Consider the following 17,884-nt stretch of genomic DNA (forward strand, 5'->3'; position numbering starts at 1 on the left):
ACATTTCTGCATAAAATCACCATCAAATGTGATCTGATCTTTGTCAAAATCACACAGATGTAAAAACAGTGTCTGCTTTGACTAAAACCACCCAAAATGTATAGGTTTTCATATTTTAATGAGGATATAGCATGCAAACAATGAAAGAATCGGGAAAAATAAGTACGTGAAATCTTTGCCTAAGGAGACTTAAATAGCAATTGAAACCATTTTTTAGCAAACAATTTAAGTCAGGTGTATGTCCAATCACCGATGAGTGGTTTAAAGCTGCCCTGCCCACTATAAATCACACACCTGGTAAGAATTGCCTTTATGACAAGCATTGCCTGGTATGCATCATGGCTCGGTCAAAAGAGCTGTCTGAAGACCTTCAATCAAGGATTGTTGATCTGTATAAAGCTGGGAAAGAATACAAAACCATCTCTAAATGTCTGGATGTTCATCAATCGACAGAGAAGTTGTCTACAAATGGAGAGAGTTTGGGACTGTTGCTTCTTTCCCAAGGAGTGGCCATCCACCAAAAGAACCCTAGCGTGTCTGCTAAAGACTACAGAAATCACTGGCACAGTCCAATATCTCTGTGCACACATCAACTATATGTAAAACTATGGCCAAGAATGGTGTTCATGGGAGGACTCCACTAGGAAGCCACTGCTGTCTAAAAAAACATTGTTGCTCGTTTAATGTTCCCAAAAAGGCACTTTGACACTCCACAGAAGTCTTGGCAAAATATCTTGTGGACTGATGAAACCAACGTTGAATTGTTTGGGAGTAACACACAACGTCATGTGTGGAGGAAAAACGGAACAGCTCACCAACATCAACACCTCATCCCAACCGTGAAGCATAGTGGAAGGCGCTTCATGATTTGGGGCTTTTTTTACTGCCTCGGGGCCTGGACAACTTGCAATCATTAATATTATTATAAAATATCAAACGTGATGGTTCACTTACTCATTTTCCCCCCTTCTGTCATTGTTTGCATACTATCCTCATTAAAATATGAAAACCTATAAATGTTTGGGTGGTTTTAGTTAAAGCAGTTTTTTCATCCGTGTGATTTTGACAAAGATCAGATCATATTTGATGGTGATTTTAATGCAGAAATGTCACTTGCCTCGTTTTCAGTGTAAATCAACTAGAAATAAGTGAAATTATCTGTTAGTGCTTCAAGTTTTTACGCACTTAGATTTCTTGAAATAGGAAAAATACCTAACTGAAAATAAGCATAAGACTTAAGCAAAAAGTTTGTATATTTAATATTAAAAAAAAAAACTTGTCAGAAATGTTCTTAATTCAAGAATAGAAATTGTTCAAAACATGATTTAAGGTATTTTTTTCTTGATTTGGGTGAAAAATGACCAACTTTTAGATGTACGGCCTTAAGAACAAATACTGTAGTAATATTTACTTAAAATAACTGGAAGATTGTGACACATAGCTGTCAGTGAGAAAATTAGTATAAATCAATACAGATTTATTTTGCATTAATCGTTTAGCCTATAAATAGGTTCATATTGGTGAGAAATGTAGCCCTGACCCCCGTTCACCCAATCTGATTGGGTTTATTAATGTCCCGTCCCCAGCAAAAAGTGTAGATGCAGGTTATACTGTTATATCGTCCCTACCAATATTGAGACCAAACCGAGCAAAAAACGAGCACACTATTGATAGGTAAATTTGGCATTTGGGCGGGATTAAATTGAATTGATGGATCGTGACAAAGAATCAAATTTTGGCTAAATCCCTGGATTACAAACCAGACAGTTGTCACTGAGTGTTTTAATTCATGGAGCCTCTAGAAGACGCTGTTGGCTATGTAGATTTAAAGCGAATTGATTGGTATTGTTTCACTGTTTCAGTCACTTTTAATGTGAAAATGTGAGATATTTAATCAGAGATTATTTGTTGATATTTATGATGGGTTTTGTCTTTTATCTGGTCAAACTGTCATTTTTGTGTTTTAATAATTATTTATAACTGCTTGAAAGCAACGTCCGCAGCCCCCTGAGAGATTGTCAGACAAAAGAGTTCACTCCTTTGGGGAGGCGGGGGGTGCAAATGAGTGCTTTAGATTTTGGTAAAACAAAAAGTACAATGATGACTAGAATAATCAAGTACTGGCACTTCGAGGCGTTGTATTTACTCATTATTAAATATATATGAATATATTATATTTTCAATTATATTCATATATTGAAAGTTCCCAATAAGCAGCTGGGCGAGAACAATCAGCTGCACACAAAGTGAACACACGCAGACACACATGGGGGGAGACAACAAAAGCCAGGGACCAACAAAAGCCCTGGATGCCATGAGGAGAGGGATGCTGCCTTCACGTGCACTTCGTCGAACCCAATTTGTGGTGCATCTATGGATTCAGCGCAATTGTAAACCATATTTATTCCTTGATTGCTGCTTCGGTGTGTACATTTTAACATTATCTGGGAACCTGACGCGATTTTATACAAAACAGACACGGGCTAAACTCCGTTTGTGTGGTCTCGTGGGGGGCGACAGCGTTCTCGTCCTACAGACATTGAAGGCATCGGCAGCAGCAACCTTCCCGGTCGGTCGGATCTGGCTGGCTGGTCGTGACGTGCCAGCTGAGCCGAGCGTGAGCGACTTTTCCTGGCGGAGCAGGGGAGGGACACGAGCGGCGTTTGTCTGACGGTCTGCCCGCCCGTCCGTCCGTCTCTTCGTCCTCCGCCGTGTGTCGGCTTCGGGCCTCGCGACAGGCGGCTATGGATCCGATCGCCTTCTGCTCTCGCCACTGAGGGACCGTCGGATGCTCCAGTGGCCGTCGAGGCGGAGGGGAGGACTGGGAGGGGGCATCCCGGTCAATCTTCCAACACCAGGTGAGACGCTTGTACCGCTCGATGAAGACTCCCTTCATCCTACCGAAAACGGAGGAAGGTGGCTCTTCGTGCCGGGGCCGTGCGAGAAGAAGCAGACGTCGGGTTTTTTGGGGGGTGGTGGTGGGGGGTAGTTGTGGCGGGTGGGAACGGAGGTTAGCACGCTAGGCTAGCCGCTTGCTCGGATAGGGGATCTCGCTCGTCGACCCCTGGGAGGGCGAGTCACAGCCTCCCCAAGCTTTGGCCCCCTCATCCTCCATTTTCCCGATTGATAACACCCCAACTGGGACACAAGATTAAAGCAGCATCACCGCTACTTTAGCTTAGCATCAAACCCTGCTAATACCCGTCGGCTCCCCCCAGTCCACCCCGCTCCTCCCCCCGCTAGCATCCTCAGCTCGAGCCACCGTCGGCGCCGCACGAAAGGCACCTAACGGCCGGCGAAACGCCACCTTGTCTCCCGCTTCGCCACGCAAGGCCGGGCGACGTGTTGAACGAACACCGAGCGGCTCTCCGGTGGCCGACATTTGCTCGCCTTGAAATAAAATGGAAGCACGCCTAGCGGATGTTGTTATGTAACAAATAAATGACACCACACACGCCCTTGAAACAAAAGCTCTGGTTCCGTTTGTTTGTTTGTTTGTTGGGTACACATCGAGGCCTCTGGATGCGAATCAACCATATTGCTAGTGTCATGGTGGTCACATGAGGGTTGCGACTCTAAAACTATAAAAAATAGTTGATTGGACATTTCTGTTGGGTTTGTTGTCATCCTCCACTTAGGCATAGTACGGCCCAAGCGTTTAATGACCACCTAAGCATAATTGTATTTGTTTAAACTCAGTGGCTACCATTTAACGGCAATAAACGTCCAAATCATTTGAACTGGTAGGGTAGCAAATGTTCATTCGTTGCCATTCTTCCAGTTTAAATGGATTTGACTATGGCTGCAGCTATCGAATATTTTAGTATTCGAGTAATCGACTGAAAATTGTATCGATTAATCGGATAAAACTTTTTTTTTTTTTTTTAGGTAAAGAGCAATTATAAATATACATGAGAAAAAAAAGACATTTAATCCAATATTGAACCATTTTCAGTCAATGTCTTTATTTTCGATGTACAGTGTTGAAAACAGCTAACAATTGCGTCTCAGATGTGACTAGGGAAAAAAAATTCACTGCTTTCACTCAAAAAACTTCTAGATCGTATAAAAAAAAAAATTCTTACCTAAAAATGTAATTACGCTTGATAACACACATAACTTGAAAGCTATGTGTTTTTCCCACGAGTTTCAATTGAATTTCCATTTGTGTCAAGCTATTTTTAAGTTCTAGTTAAGTTAGTCTAAACTGTAAGTGCTGATAGGATTTTGAGTGTTCAAAATAAATGTATGATACCTGCTGTATTGGAGCACATTAGGGACCAATGCTCCTTGGTGTTTTATTCAGCAATGACTCCTGAGCTAAAACTGACAGTTAGCTTTATTATGTTTTAATTTTACACCCTCATCACTCTACAGCGCTGTGTTTTTACAGATTAAATAAAGCCTGTATGTAAGACACGTTAGCCATGCATCGACAGTGGTCATAATCAGTAGAAACCTAGCCCTCCGAAGGGCTGACATTACGTGAGCGAGTGACAATAAAATTATATTTATTAGCGCTGAGAAGTCTACTGCTTAAAGATGGCGGCTGTTTATTAACGCTGCCCAGACGCGGCCGAGTCTGTCATTTCGCATCTAGTCCTAAATACATGCGATATCTATGAGACTCATCGGACACTACATGCTACCACACTAGCATCATGCAGGCGTAGTTTTTAGCAACGTCGGCGTAGTTTGTAGCGGCTGTCGGCTGCAGTAAGTTTTTTTTTTTTTTTGTAATTGCTTCTTCCTCTGCGCATGTGACGTCGCCGCGTTGTCCCCCATTAAAAGTAGTCCGGGCAAAATGTGATGCTTAGAGCTGGCAAAATTGAACGATTCCTCGAGGTGAATAAAATTACTCGGACCAGTTTTTAAACTCGAGTTACTCGAGTTGCTCGAGTATTCGTTTCAGCTCTAGATTGGACGTCTACTCGTGACAAACTCATTTAAATTCACAGCAAAAGGATGAAGAGAAACATGATTGGACATCTATTATCGTCAACGGCACTGAAAGAGTATCCTTAATTTTTTTTTTCTTAATTTTCAAAGTAGACGTGGCTGCAGAGAGCAGAGTAATAAAAATAAATACTGTGTATGAAGAGCAAACTACAGTGGGAAACAATTACACATGTGTATAATTACTTTACATAGAATATGATTTAGTGCTGCAACGATTAATCGATTAACTTAAGTATTCGATTAGAAAAAAAGATTTGGATTAAATTTTGCTCCTTCGGGTATTCATTTAATTAAAGTGGCGTTTTACTGTATTGGCCCGAATATAAGACGGCCCGGATTATAAGAGGACCCCCTCTTTTTCAAGACTCAAGTTTGAAAAAGGACTTTTTGAACACCAAAATAATTTCTATACAGAAAATAATTACAGTACATCCGAAACAAATGATTATAACAATATATTTGAGAGCAAAAGCATGTTATTTTGCCTCATTCAAATCTTAATATCTGAACATTTAAATGTCTAAAGTGCAATCACATTTATAAATTAATGGCTTCTGGTTTTTGAAATGTAAATAAACCAATCTATTATTATGATAAAACAACAAAATTGCAATAACTGCATTAACCATCAAAGTGAAGTCTAACTGTAACTGTAGTTTTGAAACAAATCTGAATAAGGAAAAACATTGCAATAATGCAAACTGGTTAAACCTGAGAGTAGCTGAGATCTGTCATGACAGAACATGGCTTCAATGATATCTGGCGACATCTAGCGTCGTGAATGGGTATAATGTCTAGACCGCGAATATAAGACGACCCCCTCTTTTCTAGTATTATTTCAATGCAAAAAACACACTTATATTCGGGCCAATACGGTAATAGTTTGTTTTTAAAGTGTTTGCATTTAGTTGTATTGATTTGGGTGGATAGACTTCGCTCTAGTCTGCCTCATTTAACAAGGCCAAATCCAGCTGCTCCCTGTTAAGACCACCATCAACAAGTTTTTGTTTGAGCTAATGTTATTTTTTAATGCATTCGTAATTTAGTTTATAGGTATATTTAGCCGTTTTTTGTGGAATGTGTCTGAACCATTTGTTAAAAACATTATTTAAAAAAAAAAAACGTTAGCATTTTATATCATTTAAGCTTGCGGACTTTTGCTATGTAAGTTAGCCAATTGCGCTTTTATTGTAAATAGATCCTCATTTATTTATTTTTCTATACCGTTTGAGGCTCAGCTCAAGTATTTTAATTTTTTATGTTCCTTATCCGATTATCGATTATTCGAACTAACTAGTTCATCGATAAATCGACTACTAAAATGATCGATAGCTGCAGCCCTATTATGATTAACATTTTGATGACTATTTTTGGTAAAATAATAAGAATAAAATTAAACCTAAGGACCTTTCATCCACATGTGGACATCACATACATATACATACCTGTCAACTCGAGGCCATTGGCAATCTTAAAAATAGTGATGTGTGCCCTTACAAATTGGTGACTAATCTTACAACTAGGGGAATGGCAAAATATCAAAATGGGGATATATCGTGATACTTTGTATCCCAAAAGGTTATCGATATGCTCCTGCCAAGAATCGAGATATCGTTTTAAAAAGTTGTCAATGTCTAAAAAAAAAAAGAAAAATGAACCAACAAGTTGCTGCAAAATCTTTCGAATTCGCTGCTATCCCTCCCACTTCAAACAGATTGAACGTCTACTAGTGATAAACTCATTCCAATTCACAGCAGAAACTTTTTTTTCCGTCTCTTAGTTGTTTGTAGAATTTCCAAGAATGATTTCCTGACCAATGTATTGATCGCCATATCGTCAGATCATCGTTATCGTGCGCTTTGTATCGAAAATCGTATCGTATCGTAACATGCGGTACCAAGAAGTTTCCACTCCTACTTACAACGTTGTATATAGCATGCAATATGAAACAAAAATCAAACTTAATTTTTAAATAATATGAATTTATTGGAAATATTGTAACATACAACCAACCTGGTGCAATCAAAGAACAATCAATATCTTCAGCTACATCATAATTACTAAAATTTAACCGTGACTTCAGTTATAATTGTATGTAGAACTGGCAATTTCTATCATGTCTTGATGGCTTCACTTCAGCTCGCAATTCAGTTTGACTTGAAGGTAGTTTGTTAGTGTGTCCAATTATAAATTAAAAAGGTCAATTGATAAAATTAACTTACCGATGCAATCTTTGAGTCAGAGAAAATTTATTTAGCTAATTCTGAGAAGTTATCAGCAATAGTTGCGGGCAAATTGTGTTCGGCAACAAATTGGCAGAATAAAATCTCCGCTTTCGACACTTTTCATTCTGCAGACTGCATCTTTATGACCAGTGTTGTTAATCTTACTTTTAAAAAGTAATTGATTACAGTTACAAATCACTTTTCCCAAAAAGTAACTGAGTTACCTGAATGTACAGTTGTGGTCAAAAGTTTACATACACTTGTGAAGAACATAATGTCATGGCTCTCCTGAGTTTCCAGTTATTTCTACAACTCTGATTTTTCTCCGATAGAGTGATTGGAACAGATACTTCTTTGTCACAAAAAACATTCATGAAGTTTGGTTCTTTTATGACTTTATTATGGGTTAACAGAAAAAGTGATCAAATCTGCTGGGTCAAAAATATACATACAGCAACACGAATTAGTAATTTCTTGTGAGTGATTATTGACTTGAACAATCATTGACTTGAACAAGTCAGGAAAGTCACTTGGAGCCATTTCAAAGCAGCTGCAGGTCCCAAGAGCAACAGTGCAAACAATTGTTTGTAAGTATAAAGTGCATGGCACTGTTTTGTCACTGCCACGATCAGGAAGAAAATGCAAGCTATCACCTGCTGCTGAGAGAAAATTGGTCAGGAGGGTGAAGATTCAACCGAGAATCACCAAAAAGCAGATCTACCAAGAATTAGAAGCTGCTGGAACACAGGTGTCAGTGTCCACAGTCAAGCGTGTTTTGCATCTCCATGGACTGAGAGGCTGCTGTGCAAGAAGGAAGCCCTTGCTCCAAAAGCGGCACCTTAAGGCTCGACTGAAGTTTGCTGCTGATCACATGGACAAAGATAAGACCTTCTGGAGGAAAGTTCTGTGGTCAGACAAAACAAAAATCGAGCTGTTTGGCCACAATGCCCAGCAATATGTTTGGAGGAGAAAAGGTGAGGTCTTTAACCCCAAGTACACCATGCCTACCGTCAAGCATGGTGGTGGTAGTATTATGCTTTGGGGCTGTTATGCTGCCAATGGAACTGGTGCTTTACAGAGAGTAAATGGGATAATGAAGAAGGAGGATTACCTTCAAATTCTTCAAGATAACCTAACGTCATCAGCCCGAAGATTGGGTCTTGGGCGCAGTTGGGTGTTCCAACAGGACAATGACCCCAAACACACATCAAAAGTGGTAATGGAATGGCTAAATCAGGCTAGAATTAAGGTTTTCGAATGGCCTTCCCAAAGTCCTGACTTAAACCCCATTGAGAACTTGTGGACAATGCTGAAGAAACAAGTCCATGTCAGAAAGCCATCAAATTTAACTGAACTGCACCAATTCTGTCAAGAGGAGTGGTCAAAGATTCAACCAAAAGCTTGTGGATGGCTACCAAAAGCGCCTAATTGAAGTGAAAATGACCAAGGGACATGTTACCAAATATTAGTGCTGCTGTATGTATATTTTTGACCCAGCAGATTTGATCACTTTTTTCTGTTCACCCATAATAAAGTCATAAAAGAACCAAACTTCATGAATGTTTTTTTGTGACAAAGAAGTATCTGTTCTAATCCCTCTATCAGAGAAAATCAGAGTTGTAGAAATAACTGGAAACTCGAGAGAGCCATGACATTATGTTCTTCACAAGTGTATGTAAACTTTTGACCACAACTGTAAGAGTAATTAGTTACTTGGCAAAGTAACTGCTGTTACCTTTCATGTTTTTTTTTTTTTCCATTTAAAAAAAAAACAAACAAAAAACATAGTAACCGTTGCTATTTTTGGAAGTCATTTAATGTTAAAGTTGTTAAAATTGCTCCCGTTTTTGCATTAGTTCCCTTCTGTCTGCTTTTGACACGTGAAAGTTTTAAAACCGTTTCATTCAAGTCAAGATTTTGCCCATTTAGGAGTATTTTAGATAAAAAGTTACTTAGGTTCGCTAGGAAGGTCCACTGCAACAGAGCCGTTCTGAGAAGTCTACTGCTTTAAGATGACTGCTGTTTTCTAACGCCGCCGAGTTTGTCATTTCGCATGAAGTTCTATATACATGTGATATCTAGGCATACTGTAGATTGTAGGCTGTCGGCTACAGTCAGGAAATATTGGAGCCATTTAGCCTAGCATCGCGTTTGCTACAGCGTCACAACAAACACTCATCTCTCTCCTCGTCTGACTTTTCTCGCGTCATTCAATCAACGTAGTAACGCATAGTACCACACATTGTCTCGTTGCCGAAATGGTGACAAAATCCAAAAGGAGAAAAAAAAATGTACAGATTTTGAACGGACGGCGTACACATTTAAAAATCAGTGCTCACTTGTAAAAATTACGCCAAAACCATACAACTTGACAGACGGCGTACACATTTAAAAATCAGTGCTCACTTGTAAAAATTACGCCAAAACCATACAACTTGACAGGTATGCATTTGGTATACAAGTGTGGCCTACATCAGTGGTCCCCCAACCTTTTTTGCACCATGGACCTATGTAATGTAGGACTTTTTTTCACAGACCGGCGCTGTGTGGCAGAAAATGACAGTAAATTCAAAATAACATGACGGGGCTAAAAATTAATGTCATTATCAGGGTAAATGTCACTCACCATACGCTGAATTTTTTTAACAGCGGCCTCTCCTAAAACATGACAGCAGATATCCGTAGTCGCAAGCAAAATGACGTTTCTTGGCTTTAGTGATACGGTTCGCCATGAGGTATGATGCATTCAGTGCATTCGCTTTAGTTGCCTCGTTTTCTATCTTTTAGCTACATATTATGCAGAATGGACTTGGTTGTAGGCTCCTCTTCTGGCTCAGCAGGTGGCCTTTTCCCCATAAAAATGCTGTCCGAAGACGTCGCTGCCTGACACACACTACCAACAGCTGCTGAAGTTACTGTTTACATTGACTGGCGCTGGGCTGCTGACCACTAGATGGCGACCTACACAAAGCTTTACTCGGATTAGTCTATCGAGTAGACAGCGATTGATGCGTCGATGCCATAGTCCCAGGCTAGATTGCGGTCATTAACAAATGATTTATTATTTCTCTGCGTCCCGGTAGCAAATGGTGGTTGGGGATCACTGGCCGACATGACCCAAAACGTGATGCCCACCTATGTTGACGCCAGGTCTCAATAGTTTTAGTAGTATTTGTAATAGTATTAATGTTCATTACTTCATTTTTTATGTATATTTTATGGCTAAAACATTTACAAATTTATAAAATGTCCATAAAACTAAATTAATGACTAAAAACAAAAATACATTTTTGAAAAATTTATTGCATGGTATTTAGCTCATTGCCTGCCATTGACAACGATCGACGTCCCGATTCGTTGAAATTAGGGATGTCCCGATCACATATTTTTGGACCCAAGTCCGAGTTATCTGATTTTGAAGATGTGCCGAAACAGAGTTCCTATCCGATACCTTGGCAATGTATTAAGGAAGGGGCGGGGGGGGGGGGGGGGGCAGCACACATCCAAATGTAAAATATTGCCATACTTCAGAGAGCGTTTCGCGACAGCTAACAGTAAGTTGGCCTTCTGATGATGTTTACGTCCACTTGTGCGGTTTCTGCCTGTGTTGTGATGTTTTGTAGTATTAAACATCATTAGAATTAAACATATATTAAATATACTGTATATTTGCATCTTTTGGCAAGATCTTTGTACATCTAAAAAATTTTTTGCTTTGAACTAGGGGTCGACCAATATGGGATTTTCAGATCCCGATATAGACATCTAAAACTGGATTTAAATGATTAATTTGGTCTAGTGCTACCAAACCAACGAACGCAGCACTTTTTTTCATGATTATACACACTCAGCAAGAACAGTACATTATTTTCAAATAATTAAACCCACAAGGACGTCACGTCACGTCACGATGAGATGTAAACAAATGAGAGTTTAAGAGGATGCTCGCCATGCTAAAGCTAATGCGAATGCTACGCTAACACTACGAGTTACATTTAGAGTGTAAGGATCAGTCAGTAAACAACTTAATTAAAACGCTAAAGAAACTCATGCAGGATAAAAAAAAAAATCTTACAATATTTACAAAACAGGCAAGCCTGAAGCTTCCTGTAGCACTCTGCAGGGTCCTTCCGGGGTCCTACCATCGGACAACAGCGGCTGTAGTCGCCCACACAGATGCCTGATCAAAATCCTTTTTTCCGGCTTAGTTAATCGGCCCATAGCCAATGTTGGAAAAAAGTTTTATCTATCAGTTGACCTCTACTTTGAACCCTTAACATTTTCAAATAAATACTAACAAATACATCTTTAAAACATGATCTTTTTCACCTCCGATAATTTCACATTCCGATAATCAGAAAATTCTACGATTGAGCCCGATTTCCGGTCACGTGATGGGACCTGTGACATCCTTAGTTTAAATTGGGGGGGACTAGTTGTGAATGCTCATCTTTCAATGCCATTGATGGCGCTAGATGTCCAAACCATTTGGACTAGGGGGGCTGATTGCTGCCAACCTCTCCTTGTCCAAATGGATTGGACATTTCACGCTATCAAAGTCAGTCAATGAGTTACATAAGTGTTCATGATAGCCTGAAAATGGATGTTGCAAAAATTTTTGCAACCAAATAGGTTCATAAAACAGAATGCATAGTGGAGGAAGCGGTATGCATGGTGAGCAGGAATACTAGATTGGGTGTGGTGTTGTCAATGAGAGTTTTATCGACATGGACAATTTATGTGAGAATTGATGGTAGTGACCTCCCCTTACTCTATATGTTAGGGCCTTCCCACACATTGATAAATTATGAAAGTATTTATTTTGGTATTTTAATGCCATTGATTGACATTGATGTGAACTGAGGAGCTTCATTTAGACAAAATGAGTTCTTTGCCAACAGCTCGTGGTTTCTTCGTGCGTTTTTTTCATGTCATGTTTTATTTTTAGTTCATCAAAGACTGAAATGTCTCTAGGTGGGAACGTTGGTGTGAATAATTATTGTCTATTTGTCCTCTGTGATTGACTGTCGACCAGTCCAGCGAGTTCCCTGCCCCACGGCCATAGCCAGCTATGCTAGGGTCCCCCCACACTGACAACCCTAATGAGGAGAAGCGGTGTAGAAAATGAGGAAATTGAATGCTATGACAAAAATAACTTGCTTCACAGCATCATTTTTCCCAGTAATTTTTGCGTTAATATCACAATATCGGATTACAAGTACTTAAGTGCTTGCCGATAAGTTTTTGTGTGTGTGTGTAAATTCAGGTCATAATAATCTGGAGAGGTTAGGTTAGGTGAATCAAAGCAACTGGACTGTATTTTTTATGTGTCGATTTGTTTTTTTCTAATTTTTGGGAATAATTCATAAATAATAACTTACCATATTTAGGGCACTGTTGTCGGATGAGATAAAATAGTTTCTAAAATATCAAAATACAGAATTTTATAAATATTTGTGCAGCCAACATTTATTTGCAGATTGTTGACTACAAAATAAATGTTAAAGGATTGTGGAAGAAATGTTTGGGCTGGTTAAAGACGCTTGTAAGAACCATCCTTATATAAATGTTCTGTTTCTGCGTTGTGTTGGTCTCCTGCTTACATTGTTATATGGCCTTGAGTAAGAAACACTTGAGCTTCAAGACAAAAGAAATTCAATTATCTTTTGATTTTTTATTTTCTTAAATAACAATTGTTCACAAGATGTCAGGAAAATACTCCTTGACACTGCAATATGTGCAATGCCGTTCCAAATTGTTATTTTTCGCAGTCCCCTGCATTTTAATGTTTTAGATTATCAAACAAATGTAAATATCAAACAATAGTAGTAGACATTACATGTAGTTGTTAAATGTTGATTTTATTTCATAGGTAAGGAAAAAATTGAGCATAGCAACAACTCCTCCAGGAGGTCACAAAGGAACCCAGAACAACATCTGAAGAACTGCAAGCCTCAGTTAAGGTTACTGTCCATGACTCAAAAGTAAGGAAGAAAAACTAGTCAAAAATGGCTTTTATGGCAGAATTCCAACTTCTAAGGCAAAAAGAACCGAAAGTCTTGTCTTGCAACATACAAATATGGTATAATGTGATAGCCTGGGGCTGTTTTCCTTCTTCGGGACCTGTATGACTTGATGTGCTTGTAGGGTGGTCATGTCCGGACTTGTCGGGAATTTCAAAGCCTTGTCCGAGTTTCAGCACAGCCTCAAGCTGGACACTTATCATCTTTGTTAAATGGTAGAAAATGTAGACTAGCCACATTCTGTTTCCAGGTGCTTGCTTGCCATGTTATTGTCACTTATCTCACGATGGGTTGACTGTTATATTAACATGCTGAAATGAAGGATCTCCATTAATGTTGAATGGATAAAGATAACCCTTCTTTAAGCAAAAGCAACAAAGACGACTTTGATTTTTTTACCATGTTACACAAAGGCTTAAAGCATAAGGCATATCATAGTCACATTTTACAACATGTCTAAGAATCACTGTTTTCTTGTTCAAAATTGTTTTTGGAGTACAGTAGAGTTGCCGTTGCAAATTTTCTTTTCTCATTAAATGCCATAAAGTGTCCTCTTTTTTAATGTTGTGGAACTGGTAACCCTAAGTGTTGAATGGAACCATGAATTGTGTTTATTTGAGCGTCCTAAAGGTTTACTGCCAGTTTTACGTGTATGTTAGCTTCATACTGGATGTATTTAATTCACAATACGTCACAATAATAAAATGATACTGTCACTAAAAAGTTGTATTGCTACTGTTGTGATATAACAGAACAAAATTCTGACATGTATAATAGATTACATATCTACAAAATCTGTTAGCCATGTATTTGTGTCATGTTAGCCGATTTCTAAGGGCATTTTAGCTCCATGTTACCAATGAGAGTGGGTAACTTTGGGTACCCTACAATACGATTTGCGATACAAGGCTCACGATAACGATGATCTCACGATATGGTGATACCATAATTGTCAGTAGGAAATAGGGGTGTGACAAAATATCGGAGTGGTGATATTTTGTGATACTTTGTATCCCAAAAGGTTATCGATATGCTCCTGCAAAGAATCGAGATCGTTTTAAAAAGGTGTCAATGTCTAAAAAAAAAAAATGAAAATGAACCAACAAGTTGCTACCAAAATCTTCCACCACAATAGTGTCTAAGTTAATTCTAAGGCTGCATTGACGGTGCTTGACGCCCAATCCATTTAGAGTGGGAACCGTCAGTCATTCGAAACCAGAGCATTCAGTCATTCAGTCCGATTTTCAGGGTATTTACAGGTCACTTGCTGTTCATTTTAGGGCATTTACAGGTCATTTTCTGTTGAGTTTGAGTCAGTGCCTATTCATTTGGGTGATTCCCAGGTCACTTCCTGTTCTGTAACTCAAAATACACAGGAAGAGACCCATGAAATACCCCAAAATCAACAGGAACTAACTGAAAATGAACAGGTAAAAAATTACCTAATTGCCTGGCTTTGGCTGCCACTACCCTCCCAGTTCAATTGGATTGGACATCTACTAGTGATAAACTCGTTCCAATTCACAGCAGAAGCTTGTTTTTCTGTTTATTAGTTGTTTCTTGAATATACTAGAAAGATATCCTGACCATATCGATAATCGTTGTATCGCCATATCGTCAGATCATCGTTATCGTGAGCTTTGTATCGCATATCGTATCGTGAGGTACCAAGAGGTTCCCACTCCTAATAGGAAATCACGCTACGATATTCTACAATATATCTAATAAACAGACGAACGAGCTCTATTCATACATTTGCTGTGAATTTGAATGATTTTATCACTAGTAGACGTCCGATCCGTTTGAAGTGGGAGGGATGGGAACGAATAAAGAAATGTTAATTCGCTGCCACCCCTCCTAGTTCAAACAGATTGGACGTCTATGGCAGCCAATGCCGGGCAGTGCGTTAATTTTGCGGCATTTCCTGTTGATTTTCAGTCACTTCCTGTTGATTTTGTGTTACTGAACAGGAAGTGACTCGAGAATGTCTCCAAATGAATCAAAAGTGAATCAAAATCAAGAGGAAGTAACCTGCAAATGCCTTAAAATGAACAGGAAGATACCTGTAAATACCAAGCAAGACTGGCTGAGAGACAGAATGTTGAAAAAAAAAAACAGACAATCACATTGTTTGATTTTTTAAAAATTTATTTGCAAATCATGGTGGAAAATAAGTATTTGGTCAATACTTCATCATCCCAATACTTTGTTATGTACCCTTTGTTGGCAATAACGTAGGCCAAACGTTTTCTGTAACTCTTCACAAGCTTTTCACACACTGTTGCTGGTATTTTGGCCTATTCCTCCATGCAGAACTCCTCTAAAGCAGTGATGTTTTGGGGCTGTCGTTGGACAACACAGACTTTCAACTCCCTCCACAGATTTTCTATGGGGTTGAGATCTGGAGACTGGCTAGGCCACTCCAGGACCTTGAAATGCTTCTTACGAAGCCACTCCTTTGTTGCCCTGGCTGTGGGTTTGTGATCGTTGTCATGCTGAAAGACCCAGCCACGTCTCATCTTTAATGCCCTTGCTGATGGAAGGCGATTTCCCCTCAAAATCTCTCTGATACATGGCCCCATTCATTCTTTCCTTTACACAGATCAGTAGTCCTGGTCCCTTTGCAGAAAAACAGCCCCAAAGCATGATGTTTCCATCCCCATGCTTCACAGTGGGTATGGTGTTCTTCGGATGCAATTCAGTATTCTTTCTCCTCCAAACACGAGAACCTGTGTTTCTACCAAAAAGTTCTATTTTGGTTTCATCTGACCATAACACATTCTTCTGGATCATCCAAATGCTCTCTAGCGAACCGCAGACAGGCATGGACGTGTACTTTCTTCAGCAGGGGGACACATCTGGCAGCGCAGGATTTGAGTCCTTGGCGGCGCATTGTGTTACTGTTGGTAGCCTTTGTTACTGTGGTCCCAGCTCTCTCTAGGTCATTCACTTGGTCCCCCCGTGTGGTTCTGGGATTTTTGCTCACCGTTCCTGTTATCATTTTGATGCCACGGGGTGAGATCTTGCATGGAGCCCCAGATCGAGGGAGATTATCAGTGGTCTTGTATGTCTTCCATTTACTAATCATTGCTCCCACAGTTGATTTCTTTACACCAAGCATTTTACCTATTGCAGATTCAGTCTTCCCAGCCTGGTGCAGGTCTACAATTTTGTCTCTGGTGTCCATTGACAGCTCTTTGGGCTTGGCCATAGTGGAGATTGGAGTGTGACTGCCTGAGGTTTTGGACAGGTGTCTTTTATACCGATAATTAGTTAAAACAGGTGCCATTAATACAGGTAACGAGTAGAGCCTCGTTAGACCTCGTTAGAAGTTAGACCTCTGACAGCCAGAAATCTTGCTTGTTTGTAGGTGACCAAATACTTATTTTCCACTCTAATTTGGAAATAAATTCTTTAAAAATCAAACAATGTGATTTTCTGGGGTTTTTTTCCCCCACATTCTGTCTCTCATGGTTGAGGTTTATCCATGTTGACAATTACAGGCTTCTCTAATCTTTTCAAGTAGGAGAATTTGCACAATTGGTGGTTGACTAAATACTTATTTGACCCACTGTATATCAGTGAAGTCATTATACAGTGTAATGCAAATAAGGTTGCTTAAAAGTTGGTGGGGACAATTTCAGCATCCTGTAAAGTTGGTAGTGTTATGTCCCTACCGTCCCTATACAAACCTACGCCCTTGACTTGCATGTTATCAGAATGTTGTGCACATTTTAGTAATATGTTACTGACACTTTGATTCATACTGCATTTTAGCTTCAGGCTAGCATGTTGGCTCATTGTCAGAAGCAGTTTGGTCGAATTTTAGCATTGTTTTTCCCAGATGCTAGTGAAAGGTTAGCAGCATTTCAGTCTGTTAGTTGGAAGAATGTTAGTTGGAATTAAGCAGCATGTTGGCATAATTTGAACTCCATGTTATCAGCGTATTGTTAGAACGTTGTACACATTTTAGCAGAATGTTGCTGACACTTTGGTGCCTACTGTTAGATGCCTTTTGAACATGCTGAAGTTGACCTAGTTTTTGTCTCCTTAGAAACTCTGGCAAAGATTCCTAACATGTGCGAGGTGACAGGTGGGAGAGACGGAGGAAAGTGAAGGAAGCTAGACCTAGAAGCAAAAGATGGAGGAGGAAGTTAAGGGTGGGGGGGAAGAGGAAAAATGTGAAGAACACAAAAAAGGGAGGAGGAAGCAGTCGAGGGATGGAAAGAAGGAATCAAGGAGACGGGAAGTGTGAGCTGCCCTACGAAAGGAAACAATCCACTGACCTCGACTTTGTTTTATTTCCTTCCAGGCTGACTCACCAGGGCTGCGTCTAACCACAGAAGACGAAGAGGAGGAATAAGAAGAGAACACGAGAAGAGAAAGGAAGGAAACGAGGGAGGAGGTGACGAGAAAGAGGCGAGGACAGGTCTTCATCCTGGGAGAATCTGTGACGAGGAGGAGGAGACGCCATCATGAGCGACCAGAACGTGGTCAAGGAAGGATGGGTCCAAAAAAGAGGTGATGTCAACGTCAATCAATTCTATTTAATTCTATATAAACCTACATCTATAGGCAAATTAACAACCTTATAAATAATTCTATAATATTTGACTATACAAGTAATAAACAGAAAACAAGCCGTTTTCATCCTTGCGCTGTGAATTGAATGAGTTT

At 39.6% G+C, this 17,884-nt stretch overlaps 1 protein-coding gene across 2 annotated transcripts in view; it reads left to right on the forward strand.

The window, feature by feature from the left end:
• The first annotated feature begins 2,536 nt into the window (after positions 1 to 2,536).
• akt3b (v-akt murine thymoma viral oncogene homolog 3b) overlaps positions 2,537 to 17,884 on the forward strand; it is a 49,624-nt gene continuing 34,276 nt past the window's right edge. Inside the window, exons 1-3 of one of the 2 annotated variants that reach the window (XM_057843622.1) lie at positions 2,537 to 2,858; positions 13,057 to 13,168; positions 17,520 to 17,728. In XM_057843622.1, coding sequence (XP_057699605.1) covers positions 17,683 to 17,728 — 46 coding nt within the window. In that variant the 5' untranslated portion in view covers positions 2,537 to 2,858; positions 13,057 to 13,168; positions 17,520 to 17,682. The remainder of the gene's footprint in view (positions 2,859 to 13,056; positions 13,169 to 17,519; positions 17,729 to 17,884) is intronic. The other variant, XM_057843621.1, reaches the window with a different exon arrangement.

This window comes from Corythoichthys intestinalis, chromosome 8 (genome assembly GCF_030265065.1).
Source record: "Corythoichthys intestinalis isolate RoL2023-P3 chromosome 8, ASM3026506v1, whole genome shotgun sequence".
Lineage (NCBI taxonomy): Eukaryota > Metazoa > Chordata > Actinopteri > Syngnathiformes > Syngnathidae > Corythoichthys > Corythoichthys intestinalis.